The following is a 27,384-nucleotide window of genomic DNA, read 5'->3' as shown; positions in this document are numbered from 1 at the left end:
ATGATTCTAGCCTTGGCTCTGTGATCTCACTAGCCTTTCCTCTTACCTATACACTAACAGTGGCTACACATCACAGAGCTGACATGCTATGTAGAAGGGTTGGCATAGCACCTGTCGAGTTAGATCCAATGTTTCATAACTGTTTCATTTCTGATCCTTAGCTAAAAACTTGGTGTAAATCTGTGTGGCTGTGTGTGGCTGTGATCCCAGCACTTTGGAAGCTGAGATGGGAGGGCTACAAGTGTGGAGCCAGCCTGGACTGTGTAGCCAGAGCCTGTTTCAAAATCAATGAAGAGAGTGGGGAAGACAGGAGGGGAAGGAAGAGAGAGGAGAGATGTATAGAAGTTAAATTGGATAAGATAGCACAGAGAATTCCAACATGGACTAATTCTAGTGGACTACATTGGTGTTTCTATCCTGACATCATTTCAAACATATATTTCAATATAGGGAGTAACATATGTCAATGGAAAACCAGTTGGGGTTTTAAAATTTGCTGTAATAATACTAAAATATGTATCCTTTACCTTTGATGTACTAACATAAAATGTGATATCTAAGAACAGATATAATTAATTTTTTGTCAGAGCATTAAGCTTTTGCATTATAAAAGAGGCAGAATAATTAATTTAGGTTACTTATTAAAAACAAAAATAACCTAGCTTTAAATATTCACTGATTCATAATTTCAATATCTTTAAATGCCTTTCTTCAAAATTGATTACATGCTTTTGTTTCAAAAAGTTAAACTTTTTTCTAGTGCTTCTTTTTATTAATTGAATTGAAATCCCAGTTTTGTAGACTATTGAAAAGACATGTATCTTTTACTAGGCTCAAGGAATACACTTTACCCTCTTTAATGTGTTTTAGTGTGTATGTTAAATTTTAACTTAGGTATTGCAACTGTTTGCTTTAATAAGTTACAAAATCATTAGAATCCTTAATTAAACTATGCATTAAAAAGCACAGTGGTGAGACAAACTAGAAACCTAGGACAAGGGAAATTTCCAGGAACCTATGAGGGGGAGCTAAGCTAAGACTCCTGGTAACAGGGGATACAGAACTCAAAATGACCATGTCTTATAACCAGGCAAGACTTCCAATAGAGGGATGGGGATACTAGTCCACTTATAAAACCTTCAACCCACAATTTGTTCTGCCTACAAAATATGCAGGGATAAAAGATGGAGCATAAATTGAGGGAACTTCTGGACCAATGACTAGCCCAGCTTAAGACCCATGCCATGAGAGAGAGCCTGCCCCTGACACTAAATCATATTTGCCTATACTTTCAGATAGGAGCCAAGCATAATTGTCATCTGAGAGGCTTCACCCAGCAGCTGATAGAAACAGATTCAGAGACCACAAACATTAGGTGGATCTCAGGAATCTTGTAGAAGAGGGAGAGGAAAAATTGAAGGAGCCAGAGGGGTCAAGGACACCACAAGAAAACCTGCAGGATCAACTAATCTGAACCTAGAGGGACTCACAGAGACTGAACCACCAATCAAAGAGCACGCGTGGGACAGACCTGGGCCCCCTAACACATATGTAACAGATGTGCATATCTTAGTTTTCATGTGGGACCCCTAACAACTGGAGCAGGGGCTGTCACTGAGTATTGCCTGCCTTTGGATCTCTTCCCTCTGGCTGGGCTGCCTTACCTAGACATAATAGGAGAAGACACACCTACTCAACCCCCACCCCCGCCCCAATGCTTTACTATTAGACTTTGATACAAGGCAGAATTCAAAGGCCTGTTATGTTTTTCATGATAATCTAGAACTTTTATTTGATTCCAGGTAATTTTAGACAATAGACATGATGAACTGCTTTCTCTTGAATAAATAACAATTAAATTACATCAATGAAATAAAATATACTGTAGGCTTAATACATTGTAAATATTACAGAAGTACTACTTTGCTTTAGGAATTTAATGACCAGAGCTACATTTAATAACAATCTTACCAGTACTTGTATACAAAATATTATACAGATTACTGACAAGGACATCACAGCAGTCTCAATGATGCTACCAGTTCAACAAACATCTAACAGTACAATATTCTTTAAGAGAGAAAGTAAGGATGTTCCATTTACAGAGACAATAAGGAGATACGTTTTCCACTTGAAACACTGGAAGTGAGACTCAAGATAATCTGGTATCTTGGTTCATATTATTACAAGAAAAGGTTTCCTCTCTAGGGGACTCTGATCGCCAGGACCCCTAGAGTTCAGTAAGTTCACACTAAGAGTGCTTTTTAAAGATTCCACAGCAACTGAAAGAAACTCTATCTGAAAATCACTGATCTGTAAACCACTGCTTCAATGTCTGACTTTTTCTTGTAAAACCTATGTACATACATTCAGTCCAAATCAGTAGATAGAATGCTTTGTGTATATTACAATAGGTGTGTTAACATTTTACTGGAAGGCCAGTGCAAAGCAACTGTGAATGGCCATTTAGGAGATTTTAAAATATCATACAAATATACAGTCAAGAGTATGAGGAATCTAATTTTGTGCATGATGTTAGTGGTCCTGTTTATGGGTATGGAATGGCAGAAATTAATGAACTGAATGGTAACTAGAGACCTAGTTCTCATCTGGTAATTGGGCCTATTTCATGCAGATGGTTTTAGGTAGCAAGAATTCCTTGGCATTTGATACCAGCTAAACCTGACAGTATCCGACAGCTTTGGAGTCATCTGGCACAGACATATGTCTACGCTGCCCAGACCCACACTGATTTTTACATGCACTTAATACATAGTTGAAAAACTAGAGGCTCTTAGGGACAGCTCTCTTTGTTTAACTGATACTGCTAGTCTAGGACTCAGTCTTTGTTTGGATGAAGTCAAACAGTTTGGGAATTGGCCCCTTTTTAAGATGAGTAATGACTGAAGAATGCATGTTCAGGACACATGTCAGAGGGAAATAGATAACCCTGATGCCAGAGTACATAAGTGATCAAATTAAAATCATTTAAAGTAATGAATCTAATTAAGGGGCTGGTTAATTAATGATACTAATGAATGCAATTCTAATGACTAATACTCACTAGGGAGAATGTTTTGGTCAGTAGGGTTAGGAAATGATATGGTCAAAGCCAAAGTGGATCCAACTTATTTTAAGTCCTTTTAAATGAAGGTAGCTTAACGCACACATGATGATATTTCACAGATATTTCTTAGAGTATCAATAAGCACCAAGTTTAGTGCTGTCAGCCCCATTGTCCCTTAGCTTATTAAATATGAGTTAGGTCTTGAAAGTTCAATACACTATAAAATCTTATCACTAAAATGGCATTTACACAAATACAGTTCTAAAAGTGAATCTTGGATTTTTTTTAAATACCTATACCTAGAATTTCCTACCAGGTCTTTGTAGCTGTGAGAAGAGATGGTACTGCCTGGTAGCTAGAGACATGTCGGTTGATATTCAGGTTCATGTAGGACGAAGCTGGCAATTCCTAGCCCCTGGTGGTATTCTCTCAATACTGAGTCCTCCTCTGTGCACAGAGAAGAAAAGCAAGAGACTGCAGCAGGCCAAATCTAGACATATCCTAGTTTGGCCCTCAGGTCACACTGATTGCAAGAATGGGTACTGCCCCGTCAGGCTGGGAACCCCAAATGGTAGAAATCACCAACAGATGCTAGCTCTCCACTTCATGCCATGCAGTTCTTGGGGCTGGTGAAAACCTGAACAAGGAGAGACTCTCTGTAGAACTTATCGGGATAGAGTGGCTTCCTAAAAGCAATACTTCTCTTTATCGGAAAAGGGCCCAATTCTGAGCACCACGGCAGAGATGCCATCAGAAGCTAGCCACCCTCATCTTTATGTTTTGGCACATCTTAATACCAGCAAGTAGAGGAGGCACTACCTTTTCCTTAGCCCAATCATACCAAACAGAGCCAGGTACTGGGCTGTCACCCTCTGTAATGAAATGGCCTGGACCAGCTGGCATGTTGTTACTTAACCTGAGATTGCACCGCTGACATGCACCACTGAAACTTACTACTGTAGGGGGCGGGTATAGAAGAAGGTCTTAGAACCACCCCCCTTACTGATTTCCATTCCCATGGACTTGATTACTAGTAGGTGCCCACCATCCTCCACACTCTCCTCTTCCTGGGAGAATCCTCTATTTTTTGGCACCTCTTACTGATGACTTCTTGCTGAACGCTGGCCTTACGGAACACCTACATGGCATTAGAATACTTAATCCGGTCTCCTAGGTGGGAAGATTCTTCTGAAAAGATTTAGTCAGAATTTTTATAAACAGGATTTCATGAAGAGCTCAACTGTAGAAGCTAAGTTCATGTGCAAGAGCGCAGCAAGTGGTATGGTTTACCCTTGGTCAGTTTCCTCATGGGGGACATTGCTGTAACAGTTGGGGGACATTGCTGTAACAGTTACAAGATAGAGAAACGCAAACACACGCACATACACATACACACACATACACATTACGATCACACGCACAATTTTACTGAGTCAGACAGTATTTCTTCTCAAGAAGAAGACAACTGGTTTTTTGGCCATCAAGGCCTGAAATCTACTTAAATCGAGAACATAACGATGCAATACACGTCAAGGAAACAGCAACTGCACAGTGGTCACAGTGTACACTAAGATTGACACATGCTGTCTGAAGAGGTCCAGTTACAGCCAACAACTGCAGGAAGTCAGAGTGTCAGCTTTAAAAGTCAATGTGCTTTCTCTTTTCCATTCTGATTATAATCCATTATCCAACTGAACAGCTGGGGTCCAGAAGATATGGAATGTCCTCATATGAAAAGGCAGGCCTAACACAGTTTTAAGTGTCCTTGAATTCTGCTCAATACTTTGAACAGTCTTCAAAATTTTCTTGTTGTTTTAACAGAAAAATAAACCTTTATGCTTATTTCAATATTAACTTTAGATACGGATATTGGAAGAAATACTAAGGTTTCTAAAATTGTCTCATGAACAGTAATACTATCTAAACAGGGGTCACCCTGCTACATCACCACTCCTGTAAGCCATAGCTCTTATGAGGGCTACATTCTGTTTTTGCTAAGCTAGACAAAAAAACAAAAAACAAAAAAAAAACAACAACAAAAAAAAACCACACACACACAGTAAACATTGACACACAACTAACAGGACAGAAAACATGTTACAAAGTATCTCTACTTTAGCACTATACTTATCGTGAAAATGTACCTTTTTTATACTATGGACAGACACAGCATCATTAAAGTTGTCGTTACAAAGGCATTACTTATTTCATGGTGGTTTTCTATGGATAGTTAGGCTTCAGATTTGGAAGCCAAAGTTTTCCCTTCTATTTCAGAGACTTTGAAGGGTCGCCGAGTAACTGCAGAGATAGACTTTCTTCACTGTAAACCCCTGGGGAATGGAGTTTAAGTACCTAAACTATTGAGATGTCAGCAAACTAAGTAAGCATGGTGACAGTCACTATTTTACTAAACATGGTAAACTTAAAAAATATATAACCGATGAGACAACAGACTTCTAAATTTTAAGCTAAAAAAAAAAAATTTCTTTTTCTGGGCAGTCACAAAAGCAGCAGGCTCACAGAGCCTCGGCAGACGTGTCTGTGGACACAGACATGGTCACCTTGGCGATCTTAACAGTGCTCTTGATGCAGCTTTCCGCGGCCCTGTGCATGCTGGCTGTGTTATTGGCGTGCTTGTGCAGGCAGTCTGAGTCCCCCATGCTGTTATCTAGAGGCTGCGCAGTGCCTTCACATGAAGGGAACATGCTGCGGAAAGCATGTCTCAGGTCCTTGCTCCTCAGAGCATAGATGATGGGGTTCACGGTGGAGTTCAGCAGGCAGAGCATACTACAGAAGGCAAACACCGTCTTGATAAGCTTGTTCATCTTCCCAAAGACATCATACACCATGATCGCAAGCAGAGGGCCCCAGCAGATGATCAACACCACCAGGATCAGAACCAGGGTTTTGGCCAGCCTAATGTCCATGCGGGCTTGGTCAGGCCGTGTCACCTGCACCTTGCCATCTTCTGAGGTGTGGATGATGATGCTCTTCTGGGTTCCACGCTGGATCATGCGGACTGCGTGGCTGTGAGCCTTCCAGAGAATGTACATGTATGCATACACAATGAACAGCAACAGCACACTGGTGACTCCGATCCAGAACATCAGGTAGGTTTCATCAATGAGTGGGAAGATGTCCGAGCAAACGGATTGCAGCTTCTTGCAGTTCCAGCCCAGGAGAGGCAACACAGCAATTACTATTGCAATAGTCCACATCAAGCAAAAGGCTACTACGGCCTTGGGCCTGGTGACGATCCTCTTATAGGCCAGAGGCCTGTGAATGGATATGTACCTGTCGATGGCCGTGAGGAACAGGCTGCCCACAGATGCTGTGAAGGAGGCAGTAACCCCACCCAGTTTGAACAGAAACACATTGGGGCTGTCTTTGCGGTGGAACACGTGAAAGTCAACAAAACTGTAGACAAAGATGACGCTTCCCAGGAGATCGGCCACTGCCAGGCTGCCAATGAAGTGGTAGGAAGGCCTGCATCGGAGACTGCGGGAGTGAAGGATAACACATAGCACCAGCAGGTTCTCCAGAACCGTGAAGGTGCCCAGGGTGAGGGACAGGACAGCGATGGCCAGCTGCTGGCTGGGATTCAGAATCATGAAGCACTCCATGTCCATAAAATTCTCCCCACACTGGATGTTGTCCTCGTTCTCCTTGAACGACGAGAGAGACTTGTTATAGAACTCTGTAATGTTGGTTGTGTCTCCTGCTGGGACCAACGGGGAGTTGTCTCCTGCCGTCATCTTTTCTTGGAAGGGACTACCCCTGAAGGAAGTTAGAGGGAATTTCTGCGGGAAGTATCCTAATTTGGATGCCATGTCTCCTTTGATATCTTCGTACTGAATGTCATTGGAGCCCACGTAGAGGAGGTCTGTGGTGATGGTACGGAAGGTGGTATCTGCAAGGCCGTCTAAGATCGACTTCATAACCTCAGTCTTTGATTAGGCCAGGCTCAACGTGACTGAGAAAGAAGTGCCGGGAGGGAACCCTAACAGGAGGGAAAACAAAACATAAAAACATTGAGTAGCAAGAAAAGTCAGGAGTGTAATAAACAGAAACACTAGGCACCACAAATTGGTATCACCTCTGAACACAGAGGTTCAGTCAACACAATAGGTCTATTTAGACAAGGGCCCCAACATTCCCCACCTCACCCCCAAATATTAGGAGATGAGACACATGGTTGTCATTTCTTGATGTCTTTGAACCAAAGTCAATGGTCTTGCATGGATCTGTATAGTCAAATGTGCCAAGCCCAATGAAATAAGAATCACTGTGCACCTCATGGGAAGAGTTGGCCCCTAGGCTTCTACTATCAAGTACATAGCAATCTGTGATGATGTGGCTAGGGACATAATCCCTGCCCTGTGGGATACCTTAAAAGAGAAATGAGACTGGACAGATAAGACAATCAGTGAAATGGCGGTATAGAACCAAGGGATGAGCTGTCCAGTTTAATTGTAAAGGAAGACATTTAAGAGGACCAGAGGCAGCTCCAGACCATGGTGGGAAAGCACTCTTCACCAGGCATGTGTCCTCACCCAGAGGAAGGGAGTTTGGGATCATGGCACGGCAGATAAGAACTTATAAAAATGTCTATGACAATTAGGAGGAAATATCAGGAAGATTAGCACAGAGGCTTATGGGATCCCAAGGTTAACATAAGGAAGGTGGTAATGATAGAGGGGGTACTTCAGGAGTTCACACCTCAGTGTGCTGGCACAGGGACAGGAGATAGCCCTCCCTGGTGATGTGCAGTGCTTTCTAAGGCCACAGTGCTGGAAATGCAGATGGCTAACATGACGGATCCTTCAACTCTAAGTTAAGCAATTTGGTGTTGTTTTCAACATATACAGCAAGAGAACAAATCCCGGCATTTATAAATGTTTAAAAGATGGCCATTTTTCTCATTAGTCTATAAAAACTGTTACAAACACAGGATGATACACATGACAGTTAAATAACCATACATTTTAATATTTTGTCATTCACTGCTTCTCTGTATAACACATATAAGAAAGCTATTATCTTTTGAAATAAAATTTGAAATTCTAGGTCTTTCTGCCAAAATACAGAGAGCCTATCTGTCAAGATAGTTCACCTATTAATATACTATCTATTCAATAAGTTATAGAGCACCCATTGCACATCATGCACTGCACCAGACACTTAACAGCATCAGGCCCACAGAGGGGTCTGACATCTAGCAGAGGACATGATCAGCTGGCCCAGAACCTGTAGGCAAGGTTGGCTGTCCCAACAGTTGACAGTACTGGGGAACATAAGCTATAGATGTCAAAGCAGACTTCCCCAAGAAAGGCTACATATGCCCAATATGCAGGACGAGTGTGGAGCAGGATAGGACACAAAGATAAAGTTTTTTAAATTAATACCTCAAGTTTCACATTTTTTTTGTAAAAGCAAAAGTAATTTGGGGCAGCCGTTAAGTGGTAGATGTGGCCCTCCTTCTGCACTCTGCTGCCTCTGTGGCCGAGCCTCAACATGGCTTACTGGGATTCAATCACAAACCTCCTGGGCAGCTTTGCTAGTCCCAGCATTGATCATTGTCATATACCTGCTGCAGGGACCTTCACAAACACGTGAAGACTGTGTGACTCTCATTTCAACCTCCCTGTCCCAAAAACCAAACCCAGACTCAATACGAGCTGCCCCTAGGGGCTCATACAACCCAGATGTCAATCATTCTGACCCTCTCATTGTCTGCTCTCCCTGAGAGCCTTCCATGGTCACGCTTCCTGGGTGAAGTTCAGGACAAAACCCTTCTGTTATCCAACAATGGTCTCTCCAGTCCTGCCCTCCCCAGCCTGGTCTCCCAGTTTGGCTGTACTACATAGGGTTTAGTTATACAATCACAGGCTCACTCTGTGACTCCACTCCTTCTACCTCTGCCTGCCTGAGAGCCCCTATCCTTAGCAATTTGCTATTCCCATTTCCTTAGCTCATTGCTTCCCATGCTCAGACTAAGTCCCAACTTTGGTACTCTCAGAATAATGAAAGATTTGCATCACAGCATTTACCTGGTCTGCTTCTTGCTCCCAAGCTCCACAGAAAGTTCAACGAGGACCTCACTGGAGACCTAATCTATCTTAGTATTTAATTCTCACCACTATGTATAGCACACTGAAAGAAGCTTAAAACAGAGTTGTCTCACAAATATTGTCTTCAAGTAGAACAAGAACATATCTCTTCTACTGAGTGAAAGAATCTCACCGAGAAAATGGGAAAGGGACATACATGTGACTGGGGTCAAGGTTTCTTACCCAATAAGCCCATACACGTTTATTCAAAGTAGAGTTCTATTTGGATGGGAGTTATTAGCGTTCCAGGTGAGGTGGCCATCTGGTCTGCACTCCCGAGCTGTACCATATATAGGCAGTAACAGCCATGGGGGCTGTACTCATGAGCTGTGACATAGGCAGCTGTACCCAGAGAAACAAGGCAGGCAGTGATAGTGAGTGACCTCGGTGCTCTGTGACAGGTGAGCTGAAGGGCAGGCTCAACTGCCCACTCACCTTGTCAGGTCAGCAGGATAGTGGCTCCAGTGACACACCAGAGGCACTGTCAAACAGATGGTAAATTTTCCTGTCACTCAGGAAAGTGAGCTTTCTCCCTTCATCTAAGCAGTTCTGCACATTATCCCTGGACTGCCAAGGAGCAAGGCCCACATGAGAGTCACTGACTCCCTAGCTAGAAGCAGGAGCTGTAAGATATTATGCTCATGGTGATACTGAATATAATTCGTCTGCCAAGTCCAAAAAACTCTGGACAGTTTTCCTAGGGGCAAAGGGCAGTTGCAGAAGCTGTAGGCAGGAAGGATACAGAAATGGGACCAAAGTCCAGGACCTAAGCTTGGTGCTTGGTGCTTCTTGATTTCTCTACTCAAACAGCCTCAGCCTGGTTGCAAGCAACTCTCAAGTATCCCTGTTTCTATTATAGCTCTCTCCCTCACATAATCATTTCTTCAATAACAATGTCTTATGTATCTTACCATAGGAGTCAACTAGTATACTTTGCAAACTTGTTTGCTGAACAACTTAATTTACGTATGAAAATCTTTATCCATGATCAAAGAGACATTGTGACATTTCCTCAAGACAGTGCTTAGTGCCCAACTCTGGAAGGTCACTCACTGACCTTAAGATACACAGACATATTGACACACCTTCCTCCTGACCCCTTCTCTATTAAATTGCTCCCATTCAAGTCTTCTGTGGGCTAGAGATTTTCCTAGACTGGAGCCAATGCTACTTTAGCACCAGCAGGGTTAGCAAGCTCCCCTACCTGATTCTTCTGTCATCAGCCTCCTGACATCATTTAAGCACAGATTTACATAGCTACTGAAATAGCCAGAATGAGGTTTCCAAACAGAACACTGAACTTTATAGCCTTCGTCAGATCTGGACAACAGGGAACTAAAATCTCTGGGAAATGCTCACCTGAACCTTGTAATAAGACGGCAATGGAATTTCATTCTGAGATAAATTTTTTAAATGACTTAGGACTTACTTCCTTTTCTCAAAATTAAAGAAAATAAAAATAGCTCTGTAACCCTTTGTCTGGGCAGCCTTATCCTGAGCATCCGATGGCCACACCCTTCTGGCATCTCTTCTTGGCCGCTAGTTCTTCACTTTTCCCAGTTGAAGGCTAACTTTGAAACTTTGTAGATAATGCTGCAATGAATTTACACCAACAGCCTTATTTTTCTCATTGCTTATGCTACTGTGAGCAGTCCTTCTAGTCATCTTAACCCTTAGCTTGGGCTTACTGTGATAGCACCTCCCCCTTGGCCTCTATAGTCAGGTGTACCCATTATGTGTCATTAATGCCCTCCCACACACACACATACACTTTTAAACACACAGAAGGCATGTGATGAGCAGGAGACCCTTTGAACCTTTTACTCATATTAATACATTTTATAGGTGCTAATATGTATTTAGATTTACAAGGTTCAAATTCAAACAGTACTAAAAGATCTACCATAATACCCCTCTCCCCCGAGTCTTAGAAATGCATCTCTCAGAGACATAGAGATTCTTGTTAGTTTTTATAGAGGTAGTCTATGCATATCGGAGTGCGTGTGCATCTGTGCACCTCTGTGCGTGTGTGTGTGTGTGTGTGTGTGTGTGTGTGTGTGTTCGCGCGCGTGCATTTACCACCTCTGTACATCTTTGGAAAATGTTTGCATGTACTGTATAGCTTTCCATTTAGCAGCACACACCAAAGGCAGCTTTATGCTCGTTCAATAAATCCCTCCTTCTCTAACTGCCCTAAGGGTTTGGTAGATGAATGTGATCAGCCTCCTATGGATGGGAGGCTTGGGGTTTTTACCATCTTTTGTTACTGTAGCTAATGCCTCAATGAATTAATGCCAACCACCTTGTTTTTCACATTGTGTATGCTATTGTGAGCAATCTTTCCAGTCATCTTAACCCTTAGCTTGGACTTACTGTGACAGCACCTCCTTCTTGGCCTCTATAATCAGGTGTACCTCTTAAGTGTCATTAGACCTCCCTTACCCGCCCCACACACACACTTTAAAGCATACAGAAAGCTTATTATGCATAGGAGACTCTTTGAGCCTTTTGCATGGATCACCACATTTTATTACTGCAATTGCTTATGAGGTAATTCTTGTATGAAAGGCACAGAGAAGGTAAATAATATACCATTAACACATAAAGTAGGTGGGAGAACTTGGGCTGAGCCTGGGGTGTGGACCTCATTTCATGTGCTGAAAGTACCCATCAACTGCCCACTGGACGGTGTGGGTCCCAAGCCCCTGCTTTGAACTCTCATGATCCACTTGCTAAGCTCAGACCTAGTTCCCTCAGTTTCCCTACTCATTCTAATCAACAAAGCCCTTGTCTATGGAGAGAAAACTGCTCCAGAAATTGGAAGACCAGGACTGTCTGGCCACATCCACTCAAGCCATTGATGGGTCTAGGCCTTAATGTTTCATCTACAAGCTTGGGATGGTAATGATGCCTAAATCACAAAACTGTTATGAAAATTAACTCAATATAAAGTGTTCTTAGCCCTGGCACAAACACCAAGTCTTCAATAAGCATTACTATCCTCCCTATTAGTGCTACTGATGATGGCTCATCACCATATTCTACATACTAACTGCATTTCAAGAATATATAATATAGACTAATTACATTATATACTCATATTTCAAAAAATGCATTATCTTAATTCACTTACAGGCTGTTTACTTGGTTGTATCCTTGTATCAACACATAAGTCTAAGGCATAGAGAAGATACAAACACGCCGAGAAGAGCCTTAACAGCACGTCAGATGTGCTTGGGCACTTGAGAAACTTTACCTACATTCTGTCAGTAAACTAACACAGTGACTCTCAGGCATGTATTTCTTACCTGACTCCCCAGGCAAAAAGGAGGGCATTAGGTAGTTAGTAAATTATCCAGAACACAAATGGGAACCCATATCTGAAGGACTCCAGGAGCTCGGCTCTAACATTGTATCTGTTTTGAGGTTTAATGGTAAGTTCATTAAAGCTATTGTGCATCGTATTTTCAAATCTTATCTGCTCTTTAAAACATAAACAAAGGCGATACAGTGCAAAGTGAAGGCAATACAATAGTTGTTGATGATAATCCCAGATCTCCAGGTAAATCTGCCTACTGGCATGGACCCAGGGATTGAAGCTGTAGACGGCACTGGAGAGAGTTATGATGCTTTAGGGATGGACAAGGGACCAGAACTCAAAAATGTCCTGTGATTTACTGAATTTATATTCACCACATAGGACCACAATGCCTATGCTCATGCAACCAAACACTTTCGTCTTAACAACAGCATGTAAAATCTAAGCCAGAGTCTGGTGGTCATGAGCTGCCATGTCTGTCTGATATGAGTCAGGGGAAGAGTGTAAAATAAGTGGACTTTGTGTATTTCAGAACACTACTGTGTACAGGCTATTGTAGAGGCTAATGAGACGCAAAATGTCCTGCATCTCAGAAAGTCTTTCCTTTATTTCTACATTTGGATTATTGCAGTAATTTCCACCTTATTTTTGCATGGAGAGTTTTCTTTGAGAGTTCATTTGTAATATAGCTTAGGCTTGGGGGGGGGGGCAAAGCTACCATTAATTTTGTTTTTGTTTGCTAATGGGAAAATCGTAATTGGAAATTCTAACAGGATGTGTAGATGTGCCTGTTAAAGAAGCAGTTGGGGCTTATTACACAGTCATAGTGAAAAAACGATTGAATGGCAGCTAAAATCTCCTAACGACTTAATATAGAAATCGTGCCTTTGTAGTAACAATAATAAAAATGTTTAAATGTGTTAAATCTATTATTTTAGAAAAGCCTCCTTTGATTCCCAGGTTAGTACCATCTGTTCTTGTCTCCCCTCTCTGCGCACACACCTGCATCTCTACCCCTCCTCCCTGGGGTGGGGGGCGGGGAACATGCACATTATTAACAAGCTGACTATGCTATCAGCAAAAGGAATTTGATGAGGATGGTAATGGAGAGAGTCTTTTAAAAATATTTATCCAAGGTCCATATCCCTAATTCTATATAGCATATCCCTAATTCTATATAGCATATATTGTTTTATATCTATAGCATATAATGTTTTAGAAAACATTCATGTGTAAAGTTGGATGTGGGAGTCCATGCTTGTAATCCTGGCACCTGGGTGGGTGAAACCGGTGGATCGTGAGTTCAACATAGGCTCTCACAGCAGGACCCTGTCACTAAATTAAAACAGCAAAATCCCAAACGATATCTCATGCTAGCCATGTGTTCCATAGGCAGAGTGTAGAACAAGCCTGAAACCAAGACCTCCGGGGCTGCCAAGTCTGTCTGTATAATTTGACAGCAGTTACTCTGAGGACCTGCTTGGGTTTTGTGGTTGTTTTGTTTGTCTGCTTTAAGAGGGGCATTACAATAACTTAGGTGTCTGTCACTGATGCGACTGGATCTTGCAATTCTGACCTGAGTACTATCTCTGGGATAACAGGTAATAGGCTGCTGTTTTCTCATTGCAGGTTGTATGTCCATAAATATAGAGAAGCTCTAAAAGTATCAGAATTGTTGGGTATGCCCTAATATGGTTATAGACTATATTGGCACAGTACCAATATTCCCTAATATCCCAAGCTTATAAATGCTAAAATGAGACAGTAGCAAGCTCATGATATCTAATCTGACAGGGTTAAGACCAAATAGGGCAGTTTGGATCCATGTTGAAAATCTTGCTCTTTCCTTAATTACTTCCTTATTCCGGTTGCTGCTTGGGTGGCCTTGTGGAAGTGTCACATGAAGGGTTCAAAAGACTCAAGGTCCTCATGGATGTATTCACTGTTTCTCCATTTACTCCTGAGAATAAGTCTGCTTTCTACTGATTTGCTCAAGAAAAGTGCCTTGATCATCTACTTCTTTAAAGTTAGCAGGAGACATTCTAGTTGGCTACTATAACTGTATTGTGTCTAAGTCATGGTCTCCATGGCCAGAGCAGCAGCAGCACCCAGGGAATGATGCTCTGCTTCCAATTGAGCAGGCGACAATGACTAGGCTTACCAACTACTCTCTATGGTTTGGAACTACTGAAGCGGTTTGGGCTTCCTCTCCATCATCTTCTACAGCTGTGTAAATAAAGAGTTAACTTAAGAATCCTGATAATTCAGTCAGAAGTAGACAATATTTCTTCCCTGCATTATTGTCTGCTCCATTTCCCTCTCTCTCTCTCTCTCTCTCTCTCTCTCTCTCTCTCTCTCTCTCTCTCTCACACACACACACACACACACACACACACACACACACATGTAAATATATATATGTATTCCATTCCATTGTTAATGCTTGACTAGCTCTGAAAGCTTTAACTTTTAATATATTTTGTAAAAGAAAAATTGAGCGTATGAAACACACCATTTTCACTGCTCTATTCTTTACTAACAAAGGTATGAGGGTTTTTTTTTTTCCTTCTTAAAAAATATCAATTAGTATGAACTAGTGACATTAAGATACTTTCAAGGCTATATTTCCTTACAAATCTAATGTGAAATGTGCCCTATTATTTAACACTTACTGGCTTGTTAAAATTTAATTGCAGGGCTCAAGAAAGAGATGCCTTGAAATTACATAGGTTTAAGCACTGTGAGGTGACAGTGCCCCAGGAAAAGCCTTCCACACAGGTGAACCGGCAATACTGTGAATCGACTTGACTTGGGAGATAATTTCCATTTGCCATTTACTTCTGCTCTGTGGCTTAGATGTTTGCTCCTACTAAGTGCTTTGACCTTTCCTGTGAAAGAGAGATATTTTCCAGAGTCCGGAAAGAATATGGTTTTGGAAGCAGCCTTTTCCTAGAAAAGAATATACAGTTTTCGAGTCAATAAAAACTTCACAGGGTTGTCTTTATGCATGAGACTTACTCATTAAAAGTAGAAAGTTATATATTATTCTAGACCATAACATATGAAGAACCCAGGTACTGGGCTCTTATCTTTACAATTCATTATCAAGGTCTTCACAGTAATGGTTTAAAATCCGCTACACGATGTCAATGGTGTAGCGTAGCTTTCAGTTTTTCTTCCTTTCATCTGCAGATGAAGTGGTGTTTTCACTTTGAATAATCCATGAGCATATAAATTAAGTCTAAAGAAAAGCCAAATATGTTCTTTGGCTTCAAATCTTAGATTCAGATGAATAAATACATATTAAAGCAAATCTGAATTTCCCTAAATTCTTGCCTAAGAATAATCTGAATGACACATTATTTTTCTTTAGTATTTATGTGGCACAAATAGTATTATAATCCCCATTCTGCATACGGATAATTCAGGTTCAGAAGGCAAAAGCTTTGCCTAAAATGTTCAAGAGCAAATGTTCTAGGGAAGGTAACATGGAACTTCAATCCATAGTCCTTACTCTGTAGTCCACAAAATGCATTGGCCGCCCCTTCTTCCTTCCTTCCTTCCTTCCTTCCTTCCTTCCTTCCTTCCTTCCTTCCTTCCTTCCTTCCTTTCTTTCATAGAAGAGTTGATCTGGGCAAGCGACATCAGTTATAAGCAGTACCTGATAAAGGTTACTCAGTGAATGATTAAAATCTGAAGGGACAGAAGATTCAAGGACAGCAGCGAGGTTGCCTGAGCCACCTGCAAAGCATCCTTGCCCTGTGTTCTTCAGAGACAAGCATAACAAACAACTGCATGGTATAGTTCCTGGTTCTGGAGCAGTACCTTGGTTGAAATACAATGAAATAAACACAATCTAAGTCGATACCATTTTTAATTAGGTATGAGTGGATGTTTTTGCGCCTCATTAGTCAATTTACAGGGCTGTTGATTGTAATGACACTTCTACAGCATAGCTGGGATATATGAAGCGGCCTCCTTCATGTCTGACACCTTTCTCATCCCCTCTCACTTCAGAACAAGACATGGTGGCTGTGAGTGAAGAAAAAGCTCGAAGCAGCCACTCCCTATGGGCAGAGATGCAGTGGAGTTCTCTTAAACCCAGAGGAAACCCCTAAGACCAATTCCCAGGCTTGAAGCTGAATCAACATAGACAAATCACGTAAACTTGATGCTCCAGCAAGATGAATGCCTGTTAGACTTTTAGCATGTGTCAGTATCAGCTGTGTGACTGCAGAATGTGGCCGATGGATGCTACATGCCTTCACAAGGCTCAGTCACTACACTTCAGGCATGTAGTCTGTGCCTTGCACAGACATTACACACAAAGTCAAGAACATTTTCCACGACATATTACTCTGAAACGTTTCACACTTGTGTAATAGCTATGGGTTGAGTAAAGAAATCAAAGAATACAATACTCTATCCTAGGTCACACATCATAACACCTATCCATATATCTACCCCTTGCCACAGTTAAAATAATGAAGGGAGAGTTCTAAAGAGTATGAGCTGTGCCTTGAGAATTCCTCCCAGAAGAAACTGTGGGCAATGCTGAGCCATCTCTTGCAGCAGTCCTTCCCTACAAGACTCAAGACCTGGCTGGCCCAGGACCTGGTACACAGCAAGCTAGTGAATGGATGCATGTATTAGCAACAGTGTGCAAATCTAACTTAACAGAGTGGCTTTCAGGGGCAAATAGTTGCCCTCATTATAATAAATCCAATTGGCCACTAGGAGATTTAACATTAGTCTTGGTCTCATACAAGTGTCCCCCTGAAAAGATGTAACATGTCAACATAAAATGTATCACTAATGATCTATCAAGTGACTCTTCTCACAGAATCAGACTTAAGTTGTATACTACAGTACGTGGAAATCATAGGCAAAGATTAGATGCCTCCTTTTTTCTCTGATTCTTGTTTCCTCTGAATTAAGATGAATTCTAACAATTAACCTGTGAAAGACATCCCTATAATATATCCAACCTTGAGTGGATCCTAATACATGCTTCTGATAAACCTTTAAGACATATAGAAGTGTTCTTACATTAGACTTCTTTTCATTTCCCAAGTGAATGCTAAGCGCTGATCTTTCCCAAATGGACTGTCAAGAGAAGTTATGTGAAAACCCAGCCACTAGATAGAGTGGCTTTTATCAGCCCATGGGAATCCATTTGTTATTCTATTCACTGGAAACAGCTCTTGCTTTGGTTGGGCAACTTCTCCTGCTACAATATTTCATAAATTTACACCAGAACTAATTAAAATATAAGGAAGAAAATATGTTATGGAGGTTAAAATTGGTTATTACTACTGCCTACAAAAATTAAATTTCTAATTACTTTTCTAAGGTAGAGGCATTGAGAAAATTCAATATATTAATAAAAATTAATTGTGAATATTTGGAATTTTGCCTCAAGAAAGTAATTAGGTATTAGTAAAGAAAAATTCTACTGAAAACAAATATGTTTGTGCCAAGAGATAAACGTAAAATGGGAGGCTCAGAGCTCAGCTTCAATTCTAACAACAAACTCATTTCTGTTTTATGAAATATTTACCTAACTTGCAAACATGAAATTATCAACACAGATCATAACTAACTCTGAGATGAAAATTAATTGAAACTAATTTTTTTATTATTGGGATTAATATGAACTATTTCACAAGAGAAGCAAATGTTAGTTCCAATAATCATATCCACTGAGAACAAGCAGAATTTCTAAATAATTCAATTCCCTTCCTACTATTTTCTCATTGGAATAATTTTAAATGAATTATGTTGTCATTTAAGTCCAAGACTTCCTTTAAAAATGTTTTTTAAAACTATACATTTAAGTCTTAGTTACTTTAGTTGAAATGGCCAGAACATTTTCAGTGCATACTAGCAACACAGGAGATGAGCCAGAGTGAGCTCACAAGATGCAGGCATGATTGTAGAAGTACTAGCCTTCAGTCACAATGCAAAAAACAACAGGAAGATGTGGTTTACAAGCATGCAAAGTGGAAGAAAGTTCAGAATCTCTATGGTGTTGTGCACATTCAAGGTCAAATTCATTCTGGGATTTGTGTGGCACAATTACAACATTCTGAACTGATCCGGAACGGATAGCATTCGGAAAGAATGGTATGAAGATAAAGGACTAGGTTGGTAAGACAGGTGCAAGGGAGCAGGATTCTCAGCCCCTGCGCACCTTGAGAACAGTCTGAGAGTCACCACATGCTTAGCACACAGGCCAGTGGTATTCTCCAAGTCAGCAGCAGGGCAGCCTCGGAGAACTAATGAGTGCAAATTCAGTTTGGATCGATAGAGTTAGACATGCTAGAGTCGGCCACATTGTGCTGCTAACAAGACCTCCAGGAAATACTTGTGAAATTTAAGAACCACTGCTTAAAGTTATGAGACCCATGAAAGAAGACCAAATGCTGCAAGGGGGAGCTGTGCTTTAAGAAGACTGGAGTCTGTGTGTGTGAGAGGACAGACTGTTGGTGAGTTCAGGTGTTGAGTGCACGAAACAGGGTGTGAGAATGTGCACAAGGTAAGAGAGCTCCCTACAGCAAAGGGCGCCGGCCGACCTGGGTACTCCTGTCCATCTGGAACACAGGAGCAGCTGTCTAGCCAGCAAGTGAGAGCAGGGTTGGGGAACCCCTCAATGTTTTGACTACAGTTCAGGGCTCCTCTAGACTTTCTCTGCAAACTTCCTGCTACATATCTTACCCGGTAAAGTATCTTCAAGATGCAATAGACACTGACCCAGTAGACAAACCTAATTTAGGAAACTCTTAGCATTTTCTCCTAATTCTATTTACAAACCTCATGATTGGCTTGACAGGACTGCTACACATTTCTTAGACAACGTTGAGAAGAACATTTTAACAGCTGAGGATAGAAGAATTTTTAGAAAGTCAAAGAAATGAACACCTCAGCTCATTTTCTTATATGGGAAACATTTGTGTCTGTTCTTTACTCCCTAACCATAAAGAGATGCATCACAGGAAATGAACATGGAGACTTTGCAGAGGCAGAGACTCACTGTAGACTTTTGCTACTAGCATCTAATAGCAGTATAACCTACAACTGGTATCTTTCTTAAGTACCTAGGAGCTATAAGCATGTTGGAATATAATCCAAAAATATTCAAATGTATAAACTCTGAGCAACCATTTGCCGATTATTACAATGAAGATGAATCCCAGGTTACTTTATCATTATCCCCTCTTAGTTTTATGAGAAGTTAAATATTACTTCTAAATGTAGTTGAACATTCTCAAAGCCAAATTCCCACTGAGGCAGGACTACAGCATTCTTGGAAAATACTTTTTTTTTCCATCTCAGTTATGTGTAAACTACCCTAGCTTTCCCTTTTATCTCTTCATGTGTACTTACTTGCTCATTACTTGTGCAAGGGGTAAAGAAAATATGCAAACTCTGGCTACTGACACATTGAAAGGAGTTGATATTTTAACCAGCCACACATATAGTCACACAGCATTCAACTGAGTGTCTCTTACAAGAATAGATAGATTTGATTTTTAAAGAATGCTGTATGAAAAGCAAATATGAATGGTAAAGACAGAATACCAATTTACTTGCTATGGGAGTCAGTACTGTAAAATTACCAAATACAAATGTCCAAAAAGGCAGAGACTTAGGACACAATTTTTAAAGATTTTTAAGTGTACTAGGATTTCTCAGCAGTCTGACCGCAGGACTCATTCCAACTCCATTATCACACTGACTACAATTCTCTTGTTTAAAAGTAGGGCTCCAAAGAATGGCTAAAGAAGTGGTAAAGGGTGGAGAGAGGCCTTCCCATTGAAGCACAAACTTTGAAAAACTAAACATCCCAGTTACGTTGTATTTTAATTATATTTAAATACCCATATACAGTTTGTGAGAGCATTTGTCAGTATATTAAACCACCACAACAGATTGCCTGGCACAGTTCTGAGAGATGCCTCTGCTTTTCTTTAAAAAGCAATAGCATGGAATTTGCTAGTAGGAAAAAAGTAGCTATTACATTATCAAATATAGGAAATTATACTGCACCTTCTCTCCAAAGTTTAAAAAAAAAGATAATTTTAAATGCTACTTAGAGTTAATAAAGAGTAATAAGGGATCAAGTCAAAAGGATCAAATCTGCTCAGCTTTCCTAACTAGAGATAAGAGAGCATGCAAACGAGAGCAGGAAGGCAACATTAGATAATGCGATATCCAACTGTTGAGGGGGACTCTCCTTTGAGTTAGAAGAGGGGAGATTAAACTCAGCCCATTTTCCCCTCCAAAATTTGCAAAATCTCGTTTATGAAACATATTCAAAAGTACAAAATACAATGGCAGTGATGCAGGCAATGCAACGAGATACAAACAGATGCTTGCCTGAAATCCCAGGGTTCTCATAGGAAGAGTTCCAACACGTTTATTCAAAACTAAATGACAACAAGACAAAGAAAGCAAGACTTCAAAAGGACTCTTAAAGTGTAGGTGTAAAAAAAAAAATTCTCTCCAGTTGAGGCCAGAGCAGAACTCAGGTCACTACCAGGACAAATGTCAGGCCCATTTGCTCACATTTGGGGAACAAACAGTTCTTCCTTAAAAAGAAAAAAACAGGAAAACAACAACAACTTTAAAAACTCAACTACTGTAGTCCTCAAGAATTTCATCGTCACTTTCCAATTAAAGTCTGTCCCAACATTGTTCAATACTCATCTATGAGGAAAAGTCCTCAAACTTAGGGAAAGAGCCAGTCTGAGACCAAGAACGTTTGTACATGCAACTAGATGTCCTAAGAAAAGTCTGTCTCGGAATGTGCTCTAGTGTGCCAGGATACCCTGTTGGGGGAAGAAACATGACCCAGGAAAGCTTTTAGTAGGTATTTTCTGCTCTAAATTACAGGCAATTACGCTGATTTCATTCAAGGAACGGCTCTGATGTGTTATTATCTATCTATCATGAGCACACCTATTATCCACGTGTCAGGCTCAAGGAAAACATTCATGTAACATTAAGCCACTGAATCATGGTGAGAGGTGATGGCCAGCACTAGAGTTAATCCTCCCCTTTCACTCACCCATATTCCTTATTGTTTGAGCATCCTTGTAATAACATGATAACATTTGAAATAGGAAGCGAATGGGGGCTATTTTAACATGTACTTTGTGATTTTCTGCCAATTGGTATAGTTCTAATATCCAAAAAATTTGAATTATCAAGACTGGCAAAGAGCTGTCTTAAACTCATCAGAAGCATTGGTGTTTATGATATAATTATAATCAAGTGTGGTGATGATCCTCCTCAGCCTAGAGTCAGACCTTAGGGCCCCTAGAGTAATGCACAAGATTATTAGGGCACAGAAGACCAGAGCAGATCTGCACCTATCCTGGAAACAAAGCAGCCTTGTTTCAATTCAACATGAATACTTCCTTTTGCTTCGAGTCTTCTGTGTCCATCTGTATAGTTGGTTTGAACTTGGACATTTTCCCAAAGTTGCAGTACTCATTTAAAAATCAGAATGGTATTTTCACATATTTAAAAAGTCACTGTACCTAAATTTTTACTTGACCTACAACAATGAGAAAGTTTGTTCGTGCATATGTTAAAAAAAGTGTGTCTGCACATTCAGTTTTGTAACTTATGCAGTATAGAGCTTGAGAGCATTGATATTCTGGATAACATTTATCACTTCTTTTAATCCAAGAAATATTTTAGAATCTGAAGTGAACTTTATAAGACAAACCTAATCTAATCTCAGAACATACAGCTAAGCGAATTAAATAGTTATTAAAGAATTAGCAGTTCAGTGGGGAAGTGTTGAAGTCCCAACCCACACAAGACAGAATCTGTACATTTATAACATAAAGTTAACATTTTTATAAGAACAGGATTGGGAAAGAACTGGAGATCTGGAGAAGAAGATACAAAAATCCAGAGTTCAAATACATAAATGATGTTTTATTTCCTTGTGTCCTTTTCATTATTTACCAGCCAGTAAAAGAAAAATAAGCACAACTCTGAAAATACAGGTATGCAGTCTGTGACTCAGCCCTGGTGGTTTTTCAAAAACTCTGCAGTCTTGGTTTACAGTAAAAAAGCAGAATTATAAATAATTTAAATCCAGAGGCTGGTTTCACTCTACCAGACCAGTCAAAAATGATGACTACCAAAATAGGATAGACAAGTCTTCAACTGGGAAGACCTAACATCCTTTAAAGATGCTGGGAATCCAAGCTCTGAACTGTGCTCATTATGCAACTAACTAATGTACTTACCCCCAAGAATAACAGGCAGCATCCTAGAGGAGAGACTTCATCTCACTAACCAAGTTCGAGAAGCGATGACCAAATTGCTTTTTACTAATTACGTATTATTAGGTATAACTAAATTCAATTTGCTAGTTTTTTCCTTGTAAATTCCCAAATAGCTAGTTATGGGAAATTATTTATCAGGCCAACTGTTTTCTGGGAAGAAGCATTTGGTAAGTGCCATGAACTCTAAACTGCTAGTATAAGCTCTATTTCATAATACTTTCCTCTTATGTAGTAAATCCAACTCTAATTTCAAAGACCAATACACAAGACAAACCAAGGAACCTGTCTAAATATTCTTGTGGTTAATGCTAATTCTAAGTCAAAGCACAGGAGAATGCCATAGATTGTTTTGGAGAGTTTCACAGGCTTTGCTTTCGTAATTAATAAGCTGACAGAGCATACTAAACACTTATCAACACAATCAATGAGGCTGCTTCCTTCTTGAGAAAACAGATAAAACGATTCATGGAGTTTTCCTTCAGAATTGTCTGTAATACATGTCACAAATATCATGGTTCTTTTGGAAAATTTCATTCCGAGCAGTTTCATCTGGATAACATTTAACAATTTCACTATTTTAACATTTTGAAATGCCAAAAAGAACACACTGATCCTGCAGTGAGGCTTATTAGAGAGGAGCAGTCTCACAGGCAAGCCAGAAAGGAACACAGTCCGCTGGGAGATGGGTAACAGGGGGGAAAGCAGAAAACACTGGAGAGCAAACAAAGCCAAGCCCTGCTCCACCATGAGGTCTGATTTTCCCCAGAATTAAAACTTTACATATACAATTCACCACCTATGGCTTAATTCATTAAGTCAACAACATCCATTTCTATACACAGCCACTGATGCCATTAAACGTAGGGGCAAGAATATCAGATGTGTCTTCTTAACAATGAGCACGCAAGCATAGTCATTTTGAAAGGTCACAAGTGAGCATTCCCACCATGTGGCATTACTGCACCCCCATGTAGGATCAGGGACACAATGAAAGCTACCCCAGTAGACACTTATACATACATACATACATACATACATACATACATACCTCAGCCATGGCTGTTCCTTGCTTGAAATGGGAGACATCTTTTGAAGCAATAAAAGAGCCTGCTCACAGTAAGTTCTCCTAACGACCTAAAATGATTAGTTTGTTTTTTTTTTAAACCATATCAACATGAAGCCTCTTTCGAAGCTAGAGCAACTGCTAGTGTACCTAAAAACAACAGCCTGCAGTATGTGCTGCTTAGCATTCTAGAGGTGCATGCATTCTGTTCCTGTGTGGATGTAATCAGAAAAAATATATATATATATATATCTTTTCTCTCAGTTAAGAAAGTATTCGTGGCCTTTCCTTTGGATAAAATCGCTCGTAACTGAGTTAGCGAAGGTGGGGTATGGAGGGAGGGGAGGCAGAGAAAAATCGATCAGCAGATCTATCTCCCTTTCAAATTGTCAAAAGCTGGGATTAGAAGACCAGCACTTTAAATCAGACAGTCCTGTGGGAACCTTGGAGGTCGGCTACTCCTAGTTTCTCAATTTTCTGCCAAACAGACTGATGTCAGGAGTGACCCCACAGATAATCAGTACCCGCGGAGTCTCCTCTGAGCATGTGCATCTCCCCATTGTTCAAAGGAATTAAGTTGGCAATAAAAATGAGAAGTTATGGGACCCAGAGAGGTATCTTTCAACATCCTTAAAACCAGTAAATCTGCTCTAATCTCTTATTAGATTAAATGTCCAAGGAGATTTAATATGCCAAGAAATAAACAAAGGCAGGAAGAGCTAGTAGCTCCTATTTGGAAGAAAAATTTTAAAGATAGGAAATAGGTTTTTTCATAGATAGGTTATTAAATTTTTTTCTCACCTCTTTGAAACCTTTGAGAGATAAACCATGTACTACAATTAGAAACACGCATGTTGCTTTAAACTTTGAAATGACCAAACAACAGTTTCTCACATCTATCATAGCAAACATTTGCATTCAGGAAATGCTCCATTTGTGACTTGTAAGCCTTAACCAAGAAACATCCTTTTAAAATAAAGCGTCAACTTTATTCGTCTGGTGCCAGCTCTTAGTTTCATGTTCCTATAACATTCAATCACAGGTATCAATACTATATATATTAGCTTTTCCTTAAACAGAGATGGCTGCTATAGCTATCACTCTGTATCAGAAGTTCCTTATTTTACATAGATTTCTTTACATGACACTTAGTATTTAATTGAGTCGTTTTCTACATGTGGTGCAGAGACTCTGGAAGACTTAGTTTCTGATACGGCTAAAAGACGTCAAGCATCAACTCAAGTGCCTGTTTTCCAAACATGCACAATTACACATTTTCTACAAACAGACATCAGTGTATGCAGAGCTAGGTGCATATCCAGTAAATTGTAAATGGTAGAAGCCTCCAGAAGTAGCTTAGACCACAGGTAACAAGCTGGGACTATACAGCTAAGTAAACACCACATTAGCACGATTTGCTCTCCTGGAACACGGAGCAAGAACTCCGCGTAGGACACCAGGGGACCACTGGCCAGTACCGAGGGGGCGGGAGACGGAAAAGCTATTCCCAAACGCCACTGTGCCAGGTCTTACCCTTCGCATCCCCCGGTCCACGGGCCAGAAGCTCCCTCGGCACCTGTCGCCCAGCCAAGGGGCTGGCTCTCTGCTACAAGGAAATTTGCCCCCAGACTCTATGAGAGCTCTGCAGACAGCCCAGGCTCCCGCCTGAGCCAGGGGAAGGCTCTGGCGCCAGGGGAGCCAGAAGGAGGCGGAGGCGGAAAAGAAGTGGAGAAGGTAGAGGCAGCGAGCGAGCAGGGGAGGCGGCGCGGGGCGCGGTGGGGCGGGGTGGAGCGGGGCGTGCCCGCGGCGATCGGTCAGTAAGTCAGTCGGTCTGCGCGCCCGCGTCCCCGGCCTCTAGCACCCGTGCGCCACGGCCCCTGGGACTGGCGCCCCTGGGCTCGGACAGGCCCGCTTCGTTCCCCGGTTCTCCCCGGCGTCCCGCTGACCGCGCTGGCCGGCCTGGGGCCGCCCGCTTGGGCCAGCCCGAGCGCCCGTCGCCGCGCCCTGCTTGAGGTCCCTGCCTCTCCCTCAGCTCGCGCGCTGTCTCTGGCTCGCTCTCGCTCCAGTCCCATTTATGAAGCGTGGTCCCATCACGTGTTAATGAGCCTTTGTCCTGCCCTGGCAGCGGCGGCAGCAGAGACTCCGCCAAGGGATCTGCGCGGGGAGGGACCGGCGCGCGGCGCCCGCGGCTCCAAACTTTGCTGCGCGGTACCCGCCGCGGCGCTGGCCCGGGGGCTAGGAGGGACGGCCCTGGCGCTCGGCGCCCACTGTGTCATCCTCACTCTTTGCCACCACCAACGACCCCGCGGCCTCACCCTGCTCTGCTCCCTGGCGCCCTCCCACCCTGGCGTGGCCAAAGGGGACGCGTGCCTCACTGCCCGCGACCTCGGGGCCGTTAATCACCAGGGCTGCTCATTGCCAGGACCTCACTGGAGGTCACGCGCCGGGCGGTCGGGATCGGGAAGCAGGGCGGCAGGAAGGCTGGCCAAGTGAGGTCTCCGCCCGACCCTCCCCTCCGCGCCGCCTCCAGTCCTCAGCTACCTGGCCGCGGCCACCAGCCCTCCGCCCTCGGGGCGCACGGCGTCGCCTGGGCGCCTCCCGCGCTGGCCCGCGCGACCACCCGGGCGCGCCCAGCCTCCAGCCGTGGCCGCACGAGCTCGGCTCCGTGGGCGCCCGGCGCCCCCTCCCCAGCCCTGGCTCTCCCCGCACCTCCTGCTCGCGGGGAGATGCCGCCGCGGCGGGCGGGGGCTCTTGTTGGGCGGGAGCCTGGGGACCCGCGGTGCGCCCGGCCGCCGCCGCAGGAATTAGGGGACATGCTCGTTAATTGGTTCCACTCCGCCGTCTGCCTCTTGTGTGCACGGATCAAACCTTAATTGGTCTTTACATTTATCACGGCGAATTGCAACCCTATACACGAGCGTCAGCCCGCAGCTTCAGCCGAGGGGGCCATTCTCCGCCCGGGCCCCGGGGACCAGGTGATTGTGGCTACAGCTGAATTGCGTTTTAGACCTCGTTCTCCCTGGAGAGTTGGGTCCAGTCGACTCGTAAGGTTTCCACCTGACAGAGCCACATCAAGTCAGGTCCAAGGGCCCAGCTGTAGGCACAACGTTAGGTTCCTAGGCCCTCAAGGTAGCAGCTTGGCATTCATTTTAAGCCTTGCTCAGATTCGAGGACGTCTAGCCCAAACAGCATCCTACAAGGCCTCTTTTTACCAATTCTCCCTGACATCCTACCCCCACCCAGAGCCAAACGCTCAGTGTATCTGGCCCCTGTTTTGAATCTGGTGACAAGGATCCCAGAGGGTGAGCCTAAAGGAAGAAGGAATATAGAGGGTGTAGAGGAAGCTGCAGAATTCGGGGAGGAGAGACTGCTCTGAGAAGCAAAGCCTGAAATCTTCCTACCTACAGGTCGAGCCGAAGAAAGGCTTCCAGCAGAGCGCTAGCTGTCTGTCGGAATATCTCTGAGACTGTTTTCCACTAGAGAGAGTAGTTTCCATTTCCATGTGAGGAGATGGCCTT

The 27,384-nt window shown here is 42.3% G+C and overlaps 1 protein-coding gene across 5 annotated transcripts; it reads right to left on the bottom strand.

Moving 5' to 3' along the window:
- Window positions 1-1,778: 1,778 nt before the first annotated feature.
- On the bottom strand, window positions 1,779-27,384 carry Cnr1 (cannabinoid receptor 1). 5 transcript variants are annotated; one of them, XM_029476548.1, is made up of 2 exons: window positions 27,268-27,384; window positions 1,779-7,067 (listed from the first exon to the last, which is right to left on the bottom strand). In XM_029476548.1, exon 2 carries the CDS (start codon window positions 7,003-7,005, stop codon window positions 5,584-5,586), a length of 1,422 nt encoding a protein of 473 aa, XP_029332408.1. In that variant the 5' UTR covers window positions 7,006-7,067; window positions 27,268-27,384; the 3' UTR covers window positions 1,779-5,583. The 5 variants fall into 5 exon arrangements, with proteins under 5 accessions (XP_029332408.1, XP_029332410.1, XP_029332409.1 ...); XM_029476550.1 differs by lacking the exon at window positions 27,268-27,384 and adding an exon at window positions 26,576-26,928; XM_029476549.1 differs by lacking the exon at window positions 27,268-27,384 and adding an exon at window positions 26,408-26,479.

Source organism: Mus caroli, chromosome 4 (assembly GCF_900094665.2).
Source record: "Mus caroli chromosome 4, CAROLI_EIJ_v1.1, whole genome shotgun sequence".
NCBI lineage: Eukaryota > Metazoa > Chordata > Mammalia > Rodentia > Muridae > Mus > Mus caroli.
This window is presented reverse-complemented; position numbering and strand designations above follow the sequence as displayed.

Excerpts from the sequence above, each read along its gene's own strand:
- Cnr1 (XM_029476548.1), bottom strand. The coding sequence starts at position 7,005 with ATGAAGTCGATCTTAGACGGCCTTGCAGATACCACCTTCCGTACCATC.